General features: G+C 40.7%; 1 protein-coding gene across 24 annotated transcripts in view; it reads left to right on the top strand.

The window, feature by feature from the left end:
* Positions 1–20,874, top strand: part of Neb (nebulin) — a 196,481-nt gene that overhangs the window by 71,122 nt on the left and 104,485 nt on the right. For 22 of the 24 annotated variants that reach the window (XM_037204762.1, XM_037204783.1, XM_037204778.1 and 19 more), the window contains exons 53-68: positions 119–430; positions 618–821; positions 4,398–4,502; positions 5,684–5,791; positions 6,135–6,446; positions 6,834–7,037; positions 7,272–7,376; positions 7,461–7,568; positions 8,612–8,923; positions 9,212–9,415; positions 9,882–9,986; positions 12,720–12,827; positions 15,009–15,320; positions 17,630–17,833; positions 18,353–18,457; positions 20,008–20,115. In XM_037204762.1, the coding sequence (XP_037060657.1) occupies positions 119–430; positions 618–821; positions 4,398–4,502; positions 5,684–5,791; positions 6,135–6,446; positions 6,834–7,037; positions 7,272–7,376; positions 7,461–7,568; positions 8,612–8,923; positions 9,212–9,415; positions 9,882–9,986; positions 12,720–12,827; positions 15,009–15,320; positions 17,630–17,833; positions 18,353–18,457; positions 20,008–20,115 (2,916 nt within the window). The remainder of the gene's footprint in view (positions 1–118; positions 431–617; positions 822–4,397; positions 4,503–5,683; positions 5,792–6,134; positions 6,447–6,833; positions 7,038–7,271; positions 7,377–7,460; positions 7,569–8,611; positions 8,924–9,211; positions 9,416–9,881; positions 9,987–12,719; positions 12,828–15,008; positions 15,321–17,629; positions 17,834–18,352; positions 18,458–20,007; positions 20,116–20,874) is intronic. The other 2 variants (XM_037204780.1, XM_037204781.1) reach the window with 2 other exon arrangements.

Genomic DNA, 20,874 nt, shown 5'->3' with positions numbered 1-20,874 from the left:
AGCTCAGAAATCATTCTTTCACATCCATTTAGGGAAAAAGAAATATAACAACAAAGCAAGTTGAGTTTAACTTAGCTTTTATTTATGTTATTAAAAAGACTGTGTTTCCTGATTTCAGTTTAAATATAAACAAGGCTACCGGAAACAACTGGGACACCATATTGGATTCCTGAGTGTGCAAGATGACCCGAAGCTTGTGCTATCTATGAATGTGGCCAAAATGCAGAGTGAAAGAGAATACAAGAAAGACTTTGAGAAGTGGAAGACTAAATACACCAGCCCTGTGGACATGCTGGGTGTGGTGTTGGCCAAGAAATGCCAGGCCTTGGTCAGCGACGTGGACTACAGGAACTATTTACATCAGTGGACATGCCTGCCAGATCAAAATGATGTCATCCAAGCTAAAAAAGTCTATGAGCTGCAAAGTGAGGTCAGTGTCTATCAAATTTGGTAGCTTAAAATTACTCCACATATTAATAGCCATTAATGTGATAAAACAGACTGGAAAGGGGAATTATCATTGACCACCTAGAACATACCTGTGTAAATGACTAGACTCTCCTATTCATGGCGAAGATGAAGATGGGATTTTGATGGCTTGTTTTGTCCTTTCCCAGAACATGTATAAGTCTGATCTTGAGTGGCTGAAAGGGATAGGATGGAGTCCTTTGGGTTCTTTGGAAGCAGAAAAGAACAAGCGGGCTTCAGAAATCATCAGTGAGAAGAAATACCGTCAACCTCCAGACAGAAATAAGTTCACCAGCATCCCTGACGCCATGGACATAGTGCTGGCAAAAACAAACGCCAAAAACAGAAGTGATGTGAGTATTTCTTTAGAAATTGTCGGAATAGGTTAGAGTGCTTGCTACCTGGCAGTTAGGAGCATTTGCTTAGTAAATTATAGAACAGCAAAGCCTTGTCACATTTGATACAGCATCATGTTTTATGTTGGTTTGATCTACTTGAATTGTTAACCACTTTACACCAAATAATTTAAATACAGTTTATTGTCATCATAGTTCAACCAACTTTCCTTATTTAGATAAAATGTGATAAAATAAATATGTTGAATATGTTTCTTTTTTGGAGAAACACCTAGGTATTTTTGGTTGTGGCAGAGCATGGAAATGGGGGGTGGGGGGATCCTGGGAGACTTACACAGTGGAAATGTTATGAAGAAATGAGTTTAGGTTTGTGGTGTTTTGTTTTGTTTTTAACCACAGAGCCATATCTCCCAACCCTTAAAAGATATATTTTCTAAGGATATTTGCCTAGCATGCGTGAAGTCCTAGGTTCAATTCTCAGTACCACAAAAAAGTTCCTTTCCAGCAGGGACACCAGCACTTGGCATAGAATGGGTGCTTAGTAAGTACTGACCCAATGAGATAAACAAAAGTAGCTGTGTAGAATGTTTTTAGGTCCACACTGTTGCTACTCAGCCTAAGCTTGAACATTACAAGAAGCTGAACTAAGTACAGTGGGATTCTGGAACATGCAAGGAAGTATAAATAGATACAATGGTAACTGTGTAGGTCTTAAGAAGCTCTCTGGACACTGTGTTCAATATACTTTCCATTTTGAATGCATGTATTAGTTCTGACCTGATGCATAAGGCCATATTTTATAACTGATAGCTCCTCATCCTAACCAACCGCTCACAGACACTCAACAGTTATGTTTTCCAAAAGCTGTAGAAGATGCAAGCCTGCAGGCCTCTCTCTGCCTCCATCTCCATCCCTTCTCTTTGGGTCTTTGTGACACACTTTGAATACAAAAGTTGGACCAACAAGCACATTTTTGGTTTGCTTTTGTTTCTTCCCTGAATGTTGCTTCTTTCTTAGAATTTTAATTTATTTGAGAAAGGAGGGAAAAAGCTCTGAACTAAGAAGATAAGCAAGGGAGGAGAGCAGAGCACAGAGCTGACCAGTCCATGCTGAACAGTGTGCCATAGTTGCAGGGATGCTGAAAGAAATTTGACAGTCTCTAGAAACTTTTCCCTTTGCTTGTCTCAACTTGGAGACGGCGTGCTACTGGCCTCTAGTGGATAGAAAGAGGGGATGCTACTAAAAAGCCCAAGAGACACAAGGCTGTCCCCCTACAATCAAGAGTTACCCAGTGTGCAACCAGCGATTATAAGGCTAAAAAGCACTGGCATTCTTAGCAGAAAGGTTGGTAAAGAACTTGAGTAAACATATAGTAATATTAATGAGCCTTGTTCCATTTTGGTCCTGAAGGCCTAGTTAACTTCTCTGGGCCACCTGCATGATAGAAAGCATATTCATACAGAGAAAAGTAGCAACCCTTTGAATGCCCCATGTCGTACATCTCAAAGGGAACTTGGCAAGTCTAAGAAACTGATGAAACCTTGAAAATGTTGATCCTGGAAGGCTGGTGAGGAAGATCAGCAGATAAAGGCACCTGCTGCCAGGCTTGAAGACTTGTGTATGATCCCGGGAGCCCACGTGGTAAACAAGAACCCGCTCCTCCAGGTCACCCTCTTGCTTCCACGTTCAAGCCATGGCATCTGAAGCCCCACCCACCCACCCACACACACCCCATACACGCACTTAATAAATAAATATCATGAGAAAAAATGTTTAAGACAGGGTCTCATTATGTAGCCCTGGCTGGCCTCAAACTTGGAGGTCTGCCTGCCTCTGCAGGCAAATACTAGGATTAAAGGCATACATTATCACACCCAGTGGAAAAAAATTAAATTTGTATTTGAATAATTTTAGGCATACATAGAAGTTAAAAAAAACTGTAAGTTACATATTTTTCACCCGGATTCCAAAACCATTCACATCTGAACACATTTGTATTCTGTCTCTTTATCCTTCTTCCTTTTCTTCTCATCGCTATGAGAAACTACACTGTTTCCTGACACCTTGCTACCCCTAATGTTTGGTTTGTGTGTGAAAATAAAAATAGTGTCTTACAAAAGCACTTTGGAATTATCAAAGTCATGGAATCAACGTTGACACAGTACTGTCTACAGAATTTATTCACTTTTATGGGGCCAGAAGCGGGGCTCTGTGGGTGAGGCACAAGCCACTAAACCTGATGGCCAGAGGTCAATCCCTAGGACCCACGTGGTGAAAGGAGAGAACCAATACCTGTATATTACCCTGTGATGTCCACACATGTGCTATGGAATCTCTCTCTCTCTCTCTCCCTCTCTCTCAATGTTAAAACATAAAAATAATCTATTCAGTTTTACTACTAATGCCCTTTATAGTAAAAGAAAACTATTTCCCCTGGCTGATGATGAAATCCAAGGTCACACATTGCATTTATTTGTCTTTATCCATGCTCTGGACCATTTCCTTATTGTCTCTGTCTCTCAAGTCTTTTTTGTTTGTGACAGGTGCAAAGTCCCCTTCACTGTGGGGTTTTCCAGGGTGTCCTCGTGGTTCAGATCATGTCATTTCAAGAGGAAGCCCCACCCTGTGTCCTCCTCAGGTCCCATGACAGGAGGACCCAGGACATCAAGTTGTCCTGTTGCTGATCATTTGAACCTTTATCACTTCCTTAAAGTGATATTGCCAGGTTCTTCTACTGTTAAGATAACCATTTTATCCCTTGGAGAAAAAAACTTAAAGACAGTCTCACTCTGTATCTCCGGGTGACCTGGAACTCACTATATATATGTAGTGCAGGCTGGCCTCAAACTCATAGAAATGCCAGCCTCTGCCTCTCAAGTGCTGGGATAAAGGCATGCACTACCATATTTGGCAAAATACCATTGCATGGACCAGAAGTGGGGTTCAAAACTTGTAATTGATAAATATCTTGTTGATAAAGTTTGATAGTATGTAAATATCCTATTTTTCAAACGTTTACTTTTAGTAAGTTATTTGGATTCCATTGGTCTTCTGTTGAAGATAGACATGAAGATGATTTTAGGACATTCAAGAGATTTTGATAAATTTTAAAACTGTCCTTTTTTGAAATCCCCAAATCTCTGTCAAATTTTCTTATGCTCCCAAATAACTGTATGTAGTAACTATAAATAGTAAACCAACTGAGGACTAAGATTCCCTAGTTCCTAGACATAACTTGGATAGGTCATTTTCTGGTAAGACAGTTAAACACTATGGGGGATTTTGAGGGCCAAAAAAATTGGAAAGTGTTATGCTATTTGAAAGTGTCAACAAAGTTTTTATTACATGTACTGATTCCTATAGGTAGCAGTGTCTGTAACTTCAAAAAGGTGATCCATAATCTAAATTTGAAAGGTAGTTGTATTTCAGCTAAGAAAACTGCATCTACTTTCTGCTTATATTGTTGACTTATTATCAATTATAATGCACATGAACCTAATAATCCCACCTGAAGCCAACCATCATATTGGACCCTGATAATACCACTGATAAAATTGTTGTTTCTCATTCTAGAGACTTTATCGAGAAGCTTGGGACAAGGATAAGACTCAAATCCACATCATGCCTGACACTCCTGACATCGTTCTGGCTAAGGCAAACTTAATCAATACAAGTGATGTGAGTTTCCAAGTTCAGTGTGTCTTTTCAATAAGCTCTATTAATCGTGTCTAAGTCGGTGAAGTTGTCTGAAAGTTCTTTTGAATTCCCAGGCCATTTTAATTAGCAGACTATGAATGACTCAGATTCCTTATTTGGCAGGGGGACGGGGAGGTTGAATGTCCAATGTTGGCACTCACTATTTCAAGCAGCATTAGAACACATCTCTCTATTTTTGCATTTCCTTATTACATGTATTATCAGAATGAAATGTTTATACCATCCTCACTCTCTCCTGTGTGGGCAGAAGCAATTCTTATTGGCTTTGTATTGCTTACAATGTTTTGTGCTTGACAGATAGATTCTAGGTGAAATTTTGAACAAGTAAAAACAATTCATTGGAGGAAATTTTCATTTTTATCAATTACTTTGCTAGCAAATGTTAGTCCTCAAAATGTATGGATGTAAAAAGTAAACATTTAAAACACAAATTCTGAGCCTCAATAAGGTGATTTTAATGTTGAAGAATATATGGGTGTAATACTCCAATGACTAAAATACGAACAGAAGTCTAACAATAAATAGACAATAGCCACTTAAAACCTCCTGGCTTCTGGGTAGAAATACAGTTAAATATATTCTCAATTATTCAGTTATGTCACAATCTGAATGGGAAAATTATAAACACATAAGTTTTAACATTCAATATTTAAACTTTAAAGTATTTTTTGATGATGAAGGACCATATTACCTCCAGATGACACTTTTTTTGATGGTCCTGTGTCATGAGGTGGGTACACTAGCTACACAGAAGTGATATCCTCTCACTGACTATTTTTTCTATGGGAGGAGTAAGATTGAAAGGCTTTCCCCTCTCTGCAGCAACTTCTCATGGAACATAACATAAACTGGAAGATATCACCAAAACGGTAATTCATGTCTCTGCCAGTTAGCTTCTGCTGCGTTCTCTAAAGTACTTGGGAAGAGCTGGCATTTCATTTTGTGCATTTGCTAATCAAAGAGCTTTAAAATTTAGAACAGGGTCATTAGCAATCCATAGACATACTGTCCAGTTCCATTGGCGTGGTCTGGAGCACAGAGACTCTTCTCATGGACTCTTGAAATAAGCAGCACACTTCTTATTCGTTACACTACTTATGGAGAATGGTTTGCCCAATGTGATTATCTTTGTCTCTCAACAGAAAATCTACAGAATGGGTTATGAGGAACTGAGGAAAAAAGGTTACGATCTTCCTGTCGATGCCATTCCAATCAAAGCAGCCAAAGCTTCCCGGGAAATTGCCAGTGAAGTAAGATGTTGGATAATGATTGGTTGGTGTAGATGTGCCCTGTCGATAGCGATTTGATTGCAATGGGCCTATTTTAAATTGAACAAAATCATCTAATAGCAAATTAAAACAAGGTGATAACTCCAGACATGCAGTGTAGGATAAAGATAAGACCAAGGGTCAGTTTATTGTGTATGGGATTTGTGGCTGAATTTAGCCTTTAATCTTTCCTATCAAGAAACTGAAATCTGTAGCTCTATAGGCTTAGCAAGAAATTTAGAATTAATGGGTTTTGAAAATTGCCACAAAGATGGCAACAAAAGTTAATTTTTAAAGGAATGAGCTATACTTTTTTTCCCTTTAGTACAAATACAAAGAAGGCTTCCGAAAGCAACTTGGCCACCACATTGGTGCTCGGAATATTAAAGATGACCCCAAAATGATGTGGTCCATGCATGTGGCCAAGATCCAGAGTGACAGGGAGTACAAAAAGGACTTTGAGAAGTGGAAGACCAAGTACAGCAGCCCGGTGGACATGCTGGGGGTGGTGCTGGCCAAGAAGTGCCAGACCTTGGTCAGTGATGCAGACTACAGGAACTACCTGCACCAGTGGACATGCCTGCCTGACCAGAATGACGTCATCCATGCTCGGCAGGCCTACGACCTCCAGAGCGATGTGAGTCTAAGGTTTTCCTTTGTTCAATGAAACATTCTGTCTCTTTTCCTAAGTATCCAAATTCCCATAAAGTAAGGAATGTTGAATTTATACACTAATGCCCAAACTCCACCTAGTGATCTAAGCAGCAGTATTCCTCAAAGGAAGAATCGGCAGTAGAATATTCTGGGAAGCTGATCTAGGCAACAAAGAATTAAGCCATTGTTGACATATTTCTCTTACTTTGCAAAACATGCTTCTAATCTGAGTATTTCATTGAATTTCTAAAATTGTCCAGGAAGCCAAATGTTAAATATTACAGACATGTCTGATCATGTAACAGAACATAAACTCCTATCTGTCTGTGGATATATATTTACATTTGTGACTTGTCACTTGAAATTTCAGAATTTGTACAAGGCTGATCTTCAGTGGATGAAAGGCATTGGCTGGATAACTTCTGGGTCTCTCGAGGATGAGAAAAACAAAAGAGCCACTCAGATTCTGAGTGACCATGTTTACCGTCAGCACCCGGATAAATTCAAGTTTTCCAGCCTCATGGACTCCATGCCCATGGTCTTGGCAAAAAATAATGCTATAACCATGAACCATGTAAGTCCTTTCTTGTTGTGAGGGAGGGATTAAATACTTCTGACAGGAATGGGGGACACTGTTCTTGTAGAAAAAAAAAACCACATTCAATTCTTCTTCATGACATTAAGGTGTCTCTAGAGGACATGTGCTACTAACTGACAGAGACATCGAAACCTGAACACGTCACAGAGTTGACTCACAGAGCGTTGTTTCAAAGTGTTCATTATTGACCTATCTTCTTATTGTTTTTAGCACCTCTATACAGAAGCTTGGAATAAAGATAAAACCACCATCCATATTATGCCAGATACCCCTGAAGTTATACTGGCTAAACAAAACAAAATAAATTATAGTGAGGTAAGCAATGTATTTATGATATGGGATATGTTTTCCTTATATTGCACTTCATTAATCAAACATAATTATTTATGCCTGTGATAGAAATTATATAAACTTGGCCTGGAAGAAGCCAAGAGGAAAGGCTATGACATGCGGCTTGATGCCATCCCTATCAAGACAGCCAAGGCCTCCAGAGACATTGCGAGTGACGTAAGTATACGATTTTCACCTGAGCTTTGACCCCAGGATCGCCTTGTTTCTCTTAGATTTACAGTGGGCCAAGCTATGAAGTTAAAATTGTTGCTAATAGTTTATTATGTCAGCAAGTAGCTTAAAATGATACTGAAACTCATGACTTCAAGCTAAACTTCAGCTGTGAGAATGAGCCTTCAGAGTGAGTCCTCTGTCTGAGGATCCAAAGCAATGCATACTTAACAGAAGTTGTGATTGTTTTTTACTTTTCTATATGATACATGTCTTATCTTTACAGTCACACTTTTTGGAGGATTCTGTCTAAACCTTATCCATGCTGTATGAACTGATGAATTTAAACAAAGAAGACACATCACTCAAAGCCCTGCCATCTGCATGGCCATGTGTTTGTGTCAGACTCCAGTATCCGGCTGCAGACATTTGCTCACTTTATTATATTATAGTGGTTTGCATGTGGCCATTTTTAAGGAAGCGTACATGTATGCTTTGGTCATGTACCCATACCCTGCTGCTGTCCCCTCTTTGATGCTTTGTGTCCTTTAAAAGATGGGTTTGCTCACATTGCTAAAACTTTTTATTCATTTTTTGTCTTTGAATCAAAAGTATGCTTTTTTGTTTCCAAAATATAGGAAATAATTATCACATTTAAAAAAAATGATCAACACAGAGGAGTTTAATATTAATGTATAACCATATGACATGCCTACTATAATTAAAATGTATGTTCATAAAGAATTTTTAATGACATAGAAAAATGCTTATATAATAACTGCAAAAATCAGGCAAAAACCATTAACATATGACTCATATTTTAATTATATTCTTTCATACTCATGCACCACAAATAGCTCTGTGTAGTAAAATAATATATTTGTTTTCCTTTTCTTTTTAGTATTTTGCTTGTTTTCTACATTATAAAAGATATATATATTATATATTCAAAGGAAATCATTATGTTTAGTGATAGGATAATTCTGTCCTAGTAAATGTATTTTTCTAAAGGTCAAAACAGATTACTAGCAGTCTTTCTCTTCTTGTAGTTCAAGTACAAGGAAGGCTACCGTAAGCAGCTGGGCCACCACATTGGTGCCCGTGCTATACATGATGACCCCAAGATGATGTGGTCCATGCACGTGGCCAAGATCCAGAGTGACAGGGAGTACAAGAAGGACTTTGAGAAGTGGAAGACCAAGTACAGCAGCCCGGTGGACATGCTGGGGGTGGTGCTGGCCAAGAAGTGCCAGACCTTGGTCAGTGACGTGGACTACAGGAACTACCTGCACCAGTGGACGTGCCTGCCTGACCAGAATGACGTCATCCATGCTCGGCAGGCCTACGACCTCCAGAGCGATGTGAGTGCTGATACTCATAAAGATGGGAAACAATGAGTTTACTCCACAGAAGAAGGTTTCAATAGGTTGCACAAAGCTCACCTGGGCCTGCAAGTGTGTGAGGGGCAGTACGCCTACTTTCCCTTTGAATGCTAACCTTTAGCATTCATACAAAATGAAGTCGTGCCTGAACCTGCTACCTACAAAATTATATTTTTTAAAGTGTTCATACTTGATTTTATGTCCTTTGGCTAAAAAAATGTATTCCCAATGTGGAGATAAATATTTATTGACTATTTGTGTCAACAGAATGCGTACAAGTCTGATCTCCAGTGGATGAGAGGCATTGGCTGGGTGCCCATTGGCTCTCTGGATGTGGAAAAATGCAAACGGGCCACAGAAATCCTGAGTGACAAGATCTACCGTCAGCCCCCAGACAAGTTCAAGTTCACCAGTGTGACTGATTCTCTGGAGCAAGTGTTGGCCAAGAATAATGCCATCACTATGAACAAGGTAAGTGGTTAGAGTTCAGGGAAGCCACATGGGGTTGCTGAAGCTGAATCCAAGAAGCAGAAACACGATTGAGAGAAGAGTTTTATACCCTAAGACATTTATATCTATCTTTCATTATCTTCCTATTTCTCTAATCTATTATCAATCTAATGTGTTATTCATATTTTACTGTTAACTTCAGTTATTATTTCTTGGTTTTGATAAAATGACATCTTTTATGGAAAATAATCATTGCATAACATACTTATTCTTACTTTCCATTTATTTTGTATTTTCAGATTACCAAAAGGCATTTTTAAGTATACATTCCAATATGAACCAAATTGTTGGAGACATGTATATAATACATTATTTATATAAAATGCCATAGCCTTACCTTCTTTTTTTATAAGTTTTCTATGGTCTTGAGACTCCTGTTGATTAGACATTGTTGTGTTTCCTGATGAATGTGTATCTCCTTCGACAGCGTTTGTACACAGAAGCCTGGGACAAAGACAAGACCCAGATCCACATAATGCCAGACACACCAGAAATCATGTTGGCAAGAATGAATAAAGTCAACTACAGCGAGGTAGGAGTAGTTACCAACTCTTAGACACCTGTACTGTTTCACTTCAAACGATCATTCCATGGTGACATAATGCTAAATGGCAGCTTCGTGAAGAATTATGTTTTCTCAATTCATGAGAAAAGCAACTTTTGCATTTCTCAATCACTGTTATAAAGGGTAAACTTTAAGTAAGATGAGCTACCATTTAGGGCAATGCAATTTTTGCATTAATTGCAGAAATTAATGATTTCAGCAACAATCATAAGATGAAGTACGTTTTATTTTATTCAACTTTTCTTCCTTTTTTAAAGCATTTTATTTTATGTGTAATGGAGTTTTGTCTGCACGTATGTCTGCACCATGTTCATGGCTAGTGCTCACAGAGGCCAAAGAGGGTGTTAGATCCCCTGGAACTGATGTTACAGAGGGCTACTGCTGGGAATTGAACCCCAGACCTTTGGGAGAGCAGTCAGTGTTCTTAACTTCTGAGCCATCTCTCTAGCCCCCCTTTTATTAACTTTTGAAGTGAGGAAATTAAAAACTGAATGTACACATGTGTCCCCTGAGTGTTGGGGCTAGGCCTCCTAAATGTATTTCCCATATCTAATATATTGCTCTTAAGTTATGGTGTAGTGTCAAAACTTATGATTCCTAAAGTCTAAGAGTAAAGCCAAAGTCTAAAATCCCAGAACCATCAAACAATACACAGAGAGACTATGAAGGAAACTCCGCCAGGATTATACAGGAATGAGCCAGTTTCTTTACTTGTCTGGTGAGCATGGAGCCATGTGTCCCCATTTTAGAACCCGTGTCTTAGGTAGAGAGAGAGGTCAGCCTCTCTCCAGGAGAGACACCCCCACTCATAGGACTGAGCCACCTTTGCTTAATAATTCCCAGTGACAAGAAACTTATTTCGTGAGTCAGTCTCCTGGAAATTTCCACTAAAAAGTATTCCTCTTGTATTTCTCTCTGAAAACCCACAAAGTCCTCAGAAGCTGGCAGTACCAATCTGCACAGTGTCCTCCCCTGCCAGCTCCATCCCAGGTTCTCTTTGCAATCTTTACATCTCCACGTTCCTGGACATCCCTTGAGCTGGTCAAATGTGACTCAGAGCTAAACAAAATACTGTTAGTAAGTGATGATCAGGGCCAACCCCCCCCCCAACTTGTGGTTGTCATCTTTCTGACCTGTACCCCACATCCCCGTACCTCACTGGAGCACACTAGCTGCTATGTCAATCCTGGTGTATGTGACCTTGAACCCTCTTACACTCTGAGACCTCTCACAAGGGCTAACGTTAAGCTAGGTTTTCGCTGGCTGCCTTGTGCATTTGTAATTTAAATCTAGCTCAAGACTGACATTCATCCCTATGTAATTTCTTCCTGTTAGATTGAGGCTATGGGTTTAAGATCTTTGTGAGTCTCAGATTCTGACAGAGGCACATTTCCTTTTCCTCTGAGATTCATGCCTCCAGCAAAGTCGAACGCCATTTCTCCGACAGGACCAATCAATAGAATACTAACCGTCTGCCCGACAAAAGACTTCAGACAGAATTTAGAGATTTAAAGTCATGTTATTTGGGGAAGGCAGGCTTTAGCTGTGGTTCCTGTATAACCAGCACTTAGCTGTCACCCAGACTAAAAATATCAAGTCCTCCAGCTACCCTGGAATGTTTGAATCTGTCTTGCTGGAAACTTCCAGAGACACCATAGTAGGACAATGTTGCTGGTCAACTATGGACCAGGAAGAACCCTCCTGCTTGAGTGTCTAAGCCACCCAGTCTCCTTCCCAACATTTTATCTATCCAATCACTTCGATTCTTTTCTGTTTTCATCTTATTTAAGATGGGACAACACAGTGTAGAATTTATCATGCCATTCACCCTTGTAAGATTTTTCTTGGTTTCTATCGAAGTAAGGAACAAAGTCCGCCCCACCCCTACTGGTACTGGAGGTTGAACTCAGATCCTCAGGTGTGCTGGCCAGAACCTTACTGTGGAGTCGTAGCCCTGGCCCAAATGCTACATTCCTTTCTCAGCTGCAGGCGTCATGCTCCAACTCCAGAATCTTTCCAGTCCATGTCTGGCATTCCTCCGTGGTAGCTCACCCCACTCCTTCACAGGACCTCGCTTCCCCTGATGACCAGCTTAGTCTGTGGGAACCTGGTTTATCATGGGAGGTGTAACCCACAGGCAGCCCTGTGCGGGAACTTCCTTCATTCTTAGCTCACAGTAAACGACTGCTTCCTGCAACCCTGTCGTCTCTCTGGTTGAACTCTGTGGTTCAATTGTCCTGTGTGGTTTGGCTTCTCAGCAGCTAGCCCTCCAAATTACCAGGCTCTCATGACTTCTCCCAGAAACCCAGAGGCTGAGGGAGTCCTCGTCTTCATCCTTGGTTGTCAAGTACCCAGCATAGTCACAGGCAAGAAGTCAGGCCACATAGAACGAATTAATTTCAATAAACAACAGTTCATCTATATGTCTCCACAGGCTTTAGTTTAATTTCTCTGGAAACGTTTTACATATATATTCACTTATTTAATTCATTGTAAAAATTGAGAATGATCAGTTGTAATAATCTTCATAGGTAATTTTCTTTGTTGCAAAAGAAAAAGGCTTGGAACTCAGAAATTGCATTCTAATAAGAACTATATGGGGAATTTTATGAATTATTTAAACCCTCTATTAGTTTTTCTTAGATATGAACATCAACATCTAACCAATTTCTTTCTTTTTGGGTGGTGGCCCACATTTAGAGTCTGTATAAACTCGCCAATGAAGAAGCAAAGAAAAAAGGCTATGATTTACGAAGTGATGCCATCCCCATTGTGGCAGCCAAGGCCTCCAGAGACATCGCCAGTGACGTAAGTTAACAGTTCTCTTCCCATTCCGTGAGCGGTGTGGTGTGGCATTTTCACTGGGTTCTACAAAGTACTTTCCATAGGCTGTGTGTGGTGGTGTGTGCTTGTGAGCCCAGCACTTAAGAGGCTGAGGTAAAAGGACTGTCTTGTGTTTGAGGCCAGCCACTCCATTCCACTTTGTAGTGATTAGTAGGCTAGCCAGAGCTTTATGGCAACATGTCTTAGTTGGAGTTTCTATTGCTGTGATGAAACACCATGAAGAAAAAGCAAGTTGGGGAGGAAAGAATTTGTTTGGCTTACACTTCTTTATTGCTGTTCATCATCAGAGAAAGTCAGGATAGGAACTCAAACAGGGCAGGAACCTGGAGGCAGGGGCTGATGCAGAGGCCATGAAGGAAAAGTACTTACTGACTTGTTCTTCATGGCTTACTCAGCCTGCTTTCTGATAGAGCCCAGGACCACCAGCCCAGGGATGGTACCCCCTCCAACGGGCTGGGCTTTCCCACATCAGTCACTGAGAAAATGCCCTCCAGATAGGCATTTTCTCAATTCAGGTTCCCTCCTTTCCGATAACTCTAACTTATGTCAAGTTGACATAAAACTATCCAGGACACAAAGTATGCCTCAAAAAAAAAAAAAAAATAGAAAAAATTATCTCCTTTGTATGAAAATTTTCAGAAACCTTGCTTTGGAGGGAATGGGAAACATGGTATTTGTGAAAAGGGTTTGTGTTCTCAGAAGAAAAGAAATCACTTCCTGAGGACATACCTGGAGAGAATGCTAGAGAAGAGCTGCAGGCTCGGAGATGTTTATGGAAGAACAACCAATAGGTTCCCAGGCCTGCAGTCTGTTGAGGATTCCGGTCTAGCTTTGTGTGGTGTTTTAATGAACAGTATTGAAAACTACAGGTGACACTTGCTGTCACGACTCACCCTGGTCAGATTATGAAGGGAAAGCATTTATCAGTACCAGATGGGGGTTCGAGCCCAGGCTCGCACCTTACTCTCTCCCGGCTCTGTAGGGTAGTACCTGCTATCCTTGCCCCATCCCATGAAAAAGCCATCCTGCTCACCTGGTGCCTCCCCAGTCCTTGAGGAATGGACACCTGCTGTAAATACCCAAGCTCACTGTTAACAAATATGGTAATAGACTGTATGTTATACTAGAATGTTATTGGCTCACTTTATTTTTTGTATATCAGCCCCCTCCCTGCCTCAGCAAAAGAATCTGTGCCAACAGTTATAAATAATTAAATAATAAATTTTAAGAAATCTACGAAGAGCTCTCTATGCATTATCTTCGTATTTTACTCAAATGGTACACGCTGTCATTATCTCCATTTTATGAATTATTCAAACAGCTTTCTGGGAATCAGTATTAATAGATGGTGAAGTTTAAACTAAACAAACTCATTCCTTCCCACTATGCCATACCCCTTCCCATTGAATCATCTACACTTTCTAACTCAGTTGTCTTTAAAATTGGAAGCATGTACTAGAGATGACTGGCTTAGGTTCCACACTGAAGTCACTGAACTTGTAATAATAATAATAATAATAATAACAACAACAACAACAATAATAAAACACTGCTGATCTATGTGAAAATAGAACACAATGGCCTGGCTAAGAACACTTTTAACCAGATAAATTGCTATGGCAACTTTACCAATATAATCAGTCTTTATGATGATGATGATGATGATGATGATGATGATGATAGAAATTTGCCACTGACACTGACTGTGTGGCTCAGGTGTGGAATACCTTCTTTGTTACACAAGCCAGCCACTTTAAGCTACTTACAGTTTATTAAACACACAGTGCTCCCCATTGCATTCCTTTCATGCCATACTTTCAGTGTGTAAGATCCAGTTGTTCAGGTTCCCCCTGTTCAAATGGCCTCATTCTGACTCCTCTGAGTGGCCTTCCCCAGTGTGTGTGTGTGTGTGTGTGTGTGTGTGTGTGTGTGTGCTTCCTGCCTTCAGGACTGTGTCTTAGTGCCAGGCCATAGGTGACTTGAGGTAACCTATGCATGGTGTGTGAAATCTATCTACTTTACCATAAGGGTAAAGGCCAGGGTGTTCACTGAAGTTGGTGCTCATCAGCAAAAGTCAGTTAAACTGTGATGATTTTGTACCAAAGTGTCTACAATATAAGCCTGATTTGTGAATTTTCACTTCAGTACAAATACAAAGATGGCTACCGCAAGCAGCTGGGCCACCACATTGGTGCTCGGAACATCGAAGATGACCCCAAAATGGTGTGGTCCATGCACGTGGCCAAGATCCAGAGTGATAGGGAGTACAAGAAGGACTTTGAGAAGTGGAAGACCAAGTACAGCAGCCCGGTAGACATGCTGGGGGTGGTGCTGGCCAAGAAGTGCCAGACCTTGGTCAGCGACGTGGACTACAGGAACTACCTGCACCAGTGGACGTGCCTGCCTGACCAGAATGACGTCATCCATGCTCGGCAGGCCTATGACCTCCAGAGTGATGTGAGTGTGGTATCTGTAAAAGAGTCTCCAAGTTATACAAAAAGGTTATCCCTTATACACAACCCTTGACCTTTTCAAGCCAAGATTTATTGGTTGGTAAATGGCAACTTTATTAGGAAACACTATTTCCTAGCTGGACTTGATTTTTATAAAGACAAAACTGAAATAAGGAATGTTGTGATTCAGTGGTCTACAAAAAGAAAATATTTTCTTATATTCTTTAGGAAGTTAACTGTTTTTGAAAAGGCAAGTTTTTATTTTAAAAAATTACTCTGTAAGGCTGGAGATGTAATTCAGTGGTAGAGTGCTTGTCTAGTGTGGATAAGGCCTGGATCTAATCCCAGCAACACACACACACACACACACACACACACACACACACACACACTACTCTAGAATTTGCTTTTGTTTTCCTTGGTGGTTCTAGTCACTAGATTGCTAATGACAGAGCAGCACTCATGCTGTCCTCAGAGGATGATGACGCTGCTGTGTTCGCAAGCTGTTGGACAGTTTCGCTGACATTTGCTCCATTTGTGTGGGGTGTCAGATGCTCACAACTAAGCCAAGCATCTATTGGCAGTGGATATGCTGTCTCAGATCTGGGTATGAGGAGCACATTTCCAATCCTGGGTGCTTGCTCAACATTTGAGGCAATTACAAAGCATGAGATAGCTTTGGAGAGTGAGATAAAGCCACAATAATTACACATTAATGGCTGTTCCTCAGAACTGGACAGCCACCTTCAAGGCTCCTACATCTGCTCTGTGCTTTGTGGGCTTGTGAAGAGTTGGTTCTGGACTGCCTTCCCCGCACCATGGTTGGTCTCGGTGCTGCAGGAGATGTCCACTGCAGATACAGCAAGTCCTATACTAGCCAGCCTTGCTGTGGCTCCTCAGTCATGATAAGCAGTCGGCACAGGGCAGTGTCAGAAGGCTTTGTCTATAAAATTCACACTCAATTATTGAAAAAAAATAGCCAAATGAATGGAAACACATGAACTATGAACCAAAGGCTGAGGGGCCCCCAGCTGGATCAGGCCCTCTGAATGGGTGAGACAGTTGATTGGCTTGATCAGTTTGGGAGGCAACTATGCAGTGGGACCAAGTCCTGTGCTCATTACATGAGTTGGCTGTTTGAAACCTGGGACTTATGCAGGGACACTTGGCTCAGTCTAGGAGGAAGGGACTGGACCTCCCTGGACTGAGTCTACCAGGTTGATCACAGTCCTCGGGGGAGGATTTGCCCTGGAGGAGGTGGGAATGAGGGGTGGACTGGGGGTAAGGGGGGGGGGTGGGAGGGGGGAGAATAGGGGAACCCATGGCTGATATGTAGAACTGAATGGTATTGTAAAATAAAATTTAAAAAAAATTGTTGATCTCAGAAAAAAAAATTCACATTTATTTTTCCATTCAGTTTCCAAGGCAGCTAAAATTCCCCTGGATAGATGACCAGGGGGTCCAGTAACATTGTTGGGAAATACTTATAAGATATTAAAAAAAAATTAGCAGAAAAAAAATGGCTTAAAATGAACTAAAAAACACATGGCAAGATGGATGTCTCTGGAAACTAGCCTGAGCCTCCCACCCTGAGAACTTGGTGGGAAGGTGACTGAGACCCTAGCCCAACTTGTTGTCCCCAGTCTTGGGCAGCATGACAACTGTCCACATTCTGGGGGCATCAAGGGTTCCTCATTATGCTATGTCGCTTGTCGCTTTACAATCACTCTTTTTTTAAGAAGATAATTTGAAATATAAGAAAAAAGGCACTGAAGGCAACAATCTAGTTCAATACAATCCCCCCAACCCCTGCACACATAGTCTCCCCACCCACATTGCTCCACATGCCAATTTTCATTAAAATATACATTAATAACATTTCTCCATGTTGCCAGTATCCTTAGAAAGTGAACGCTTTGATAGCTGCAGAATGTTTCCTGAGGCTAAGGCCATGTATGGATTCACTGGTGGCTTGTTGTAGGCCATCCATGATTCCTCTCACTCTGGGTTTTCATTCTGTCCCGTGCACATTATTGATAAAAAGTCATTACCATGACTGACAGACGTTAGTTAGGATCATTCCTTTCCTAACAGTTCAAATATTTGGCCTATTTTTATTGAGATTAAGAAAACATTTCTGGGTCATTTTGAACATGGTTGTTCTTGCCATCTGCCTACATTAGGCTTGCTTTCTATGAAAACAATAGAATCTCACTTTCTTACGGATGTCATTTGCACCTTTACAATAAATGAACCTTACATTGCACACTTTTCCCTGGATGAAGAGCTTCTGCCTTCCTTGCCTCTTCCCAGAATGTGTACAAGGCAGATCTCCAGTGGATGAGAGGCATTGGCTGGGTCCCCATCGGGTCTCTGGATGTGGTCAAGTGCAAGAGAGCCGCAGAGATCCTGAGTGACAACATCTACCGCCAGCCTCCAGACAAGTTCAAATTCACCAGTGTGACTGATTCTCTGGAGCAGGTGCTGGCCAAGAGCAACGCCCTCAACATGAACAAGGTGAGTCCAGCCACCTCAGACTCCACACCTTTACCCTTCAATGACTAATGGAGTCAACGCTCCCCTTAAGGGACAGAGTCACAGTTAACTTTTAAATTGTTCTTGAAATCTAGTAAGTCTCATTGTTTCCAGGTTTAGTCTTGGTAGCAAGCAGTAATCCAAACCTCTAGTAGAATGGTTCTCAACCTTCCTAATGCTGCGACCCTTTAATACAGTTCCTCATATTGTGGTGACCCCCAAGCATAAAATTATTTTGTTGCTGCTTCGTAACTGTAATTTTGCTACTCTTATGAATCATAATGTAATCTGATATGCAGGATATCTGATATGTGACCCCTGTGAAAGGGTCATTTGATCCTCAAAGGGGTCACAACCCACAGATTGAGAACCACTGCTCTAGTCTAATGCCTTGTATCAAATGTAGCTTATTTTTCCTAAACAATAATCCTGTCTTAATTTGACTTTTTGGAGTGCCTATCTTAAATGGTTTTCTTTCAACATCTGACCTGATTTTTATAGCGATTATACACAGAGGCCTGGGACAAAGACAAGACTCAAATCCATGTAATGCCTGATACACCGGAGATCGTGCTGGCACGACAGAACAGGATCAACTACAGTGAGGTAGGGGCTTCGGAAGTCACGTACAGATGCTCGTATAGGCTGCTGGGAGGTGTGGACACTCGATAGTGTGCTCTTTCATGTCAACATTGGCCCATCCCCTTTTATTTCGGGGTTGAATACTACATTTCATAAGATTCTACAGGCAAAGTGAACTCACACTGTTTCTTACACATTGAAGTTATTCCTAAAGTGAACAAATAGACCACGGAGTATTTTTTGGTACTTGTAAGGGGTCAGTTTGCCAGATAAAACACTGGCTTATTGTTAACATCAATAAATAATATTTATTTACCTGGAATTCAAGTTCAACTGATGTGCTACATTTTAATTGGCAGCATCTCATAGCCCTAGCAAGGAGCCTTTACTAATGCACACCTCTTCCCCACACTGGTCTTGAATTAAAACTGAGATATGAAACAAAGGAGCAGAAACTATAGTCAAAATACCACTTTTTAAAAAAAATCTGCTAAAATTCGGTTAAACGATATAGTGTGTGTGAGAGAGAGCTAAGTGAGCCTGCTCACTGAACAGCAGAGTGAAGTTCCTCTGGCCAGGTACAGGCTGCGCCAGAGCAGGTGGTCTGCCCACACTGGGCTTCAGAGATGATGCCCTTCTGCAAGGGTAGGAGACTCGTTACCCAAAGAGGAGAGCTGGGCTGTACCTGCCGGAGATCCATCCTCAGCAGCCAGATACATCACTGCACCATCCAGGGCAGAGAGGGGAGCAAGGTGCAGAAAGGTCAGAAAAGGAAACCAAAGGCAAAGGAACTGAAGATCCGTTAGAGAAGTGCACTCCACCAACAATGCCGAGTGCTGGGTCAGTCCCAGGAAAGTGCAGTTTTATAGACGTGTTTTACTAATATATAACCGAAATCCAGTCTTCAAGTTGAGATTACAGTCAACTATATTCCAAGTTCTATCTTAATTTTTTATTTGTCTTTAAACACTGTAAGATATTACCTGTTGCAATAAAAGTTAAGTAGTGAAGAAAATGAGTAAAAGTGCATGTCATATAATAAGTAAATTGAGTAATATTGAGCATATTGCTCTCCCATTTCTTTTTTACTTAGCAGCATACATAGGTTATATTTTATCTAATTACTAATTTATGAGTCTATATCAATAGTTTTATCATTAATTTATAAGTGAAATATATAAGTCTATAATGATAAAATATCTAATAGATTATTATATTGATTTTAATACCCATTGCTGTGTCTAATTCATTTCTGACACTAAATAGTTTTTTGATTTTGGGGGCATTTTGTTGTTGTTTTTCAAGACAGGTTTTTTTCTGTATAGCCTTGGCTGTCCTGGAACTTGCTCTGTAGACCAGGTAAACTCAGAGATCCACCTACCTCTGCCTCCTGAGTGCTGAGATTAAAGGTGTGCACCACCATGCCTAGCTCAGTGCTTTTTTGAAGAATAGGACAGAATTCACTTGCTTTCCCCCATCACCAGGTCATGACCAGTTACAGCCTTTACAAATCACGTGGTGGAAGTCACTTGATACTCTAAATTGTTGCTGTTAACCTTTTTCTCTTTCTGCAGAGTCTGTATAAACTCGCCAATGAAGAAGCAAAGAAGAAAGGCTATGACCTGCGTGTTGATGCCATCCCCATTGTGGCAGCCAAGGCCTCCAGAGACATCGCCAGTGACGTGAGTAGTGACACACAGATATTTATGTGGATAGACAGGCTGGGGAGGCAGGCTCAGTAACACAGTGACAGGATGCATTTGAAGTGCCAGTTAGAACACATCTATTGACTTATTTTAAATCACACAAACATTTCTTACTTGAAAAAACTCATTTTTAATTCCAAAAGGTTAATACCCAGGCACCATTGGTTTAAAATTGAATCATAATCTACAGTATTTCAGGTTTATAATTATGGAAAATTCATCTTTATATTTGATCATGTAGCTTTCATAGGCATAAGAATACTAGAAGATAACTTGATTGTATTATTGTCCAACAGATAAAGACCTGGTATGTGACAGGAAACTCTACTTTTCCCCAAACTTGTTCTGTATTATTGAACTTCCTTTGAAAATTTCCTGAAGTGCACTCTTCACATTTAGTGAAAATAAAAGGACACAGAGGAATAAAACTGAGAATGAGTGTAAATACTCCTGCTCTTTCTGATGAAGGTCCTTGGTAGAATAGAGACTACAGTAGATCTACATAAGAATTTCAGTGACCCTGGTGCCAGAGAACACAATGGTTGCTGTTCCCATCACCACCAAAATATTAACCTGCTTATATACAAGTCACTTTCTCACTTGTGGAAGTCTCACCTCAGCCACATTTGGCACAGGACGAGCAGCATGGAGGTCCAGTCCTGCCCATTCCAGGGAGTCAAGAGACTCAGTGAAAGTCACCAGAGCCAGACTTTGAATGGCAGTGGGGGTTGTGGG

This window comes from Peromyscus leucopus, chromosome 4 (assembly GCF_004664715.2).
Source record: "Peromyscus leucopus breed LL Stock chromosome 4, UCI_PerLeu_2.1, whole genome shotgun sequence".
NCBI classification, from domain to species: domain Eukaryota; kingdom Metazoa; phylum Chordata; class Mammalia; order Rodentia; family Cricetidae; genus Peromyscus; species Peromyscus leucopus.
Note: the sequence above shows the minus strand (reverse complement) of the source record. Positions and strands in the feature narration are given on the sequence as shown.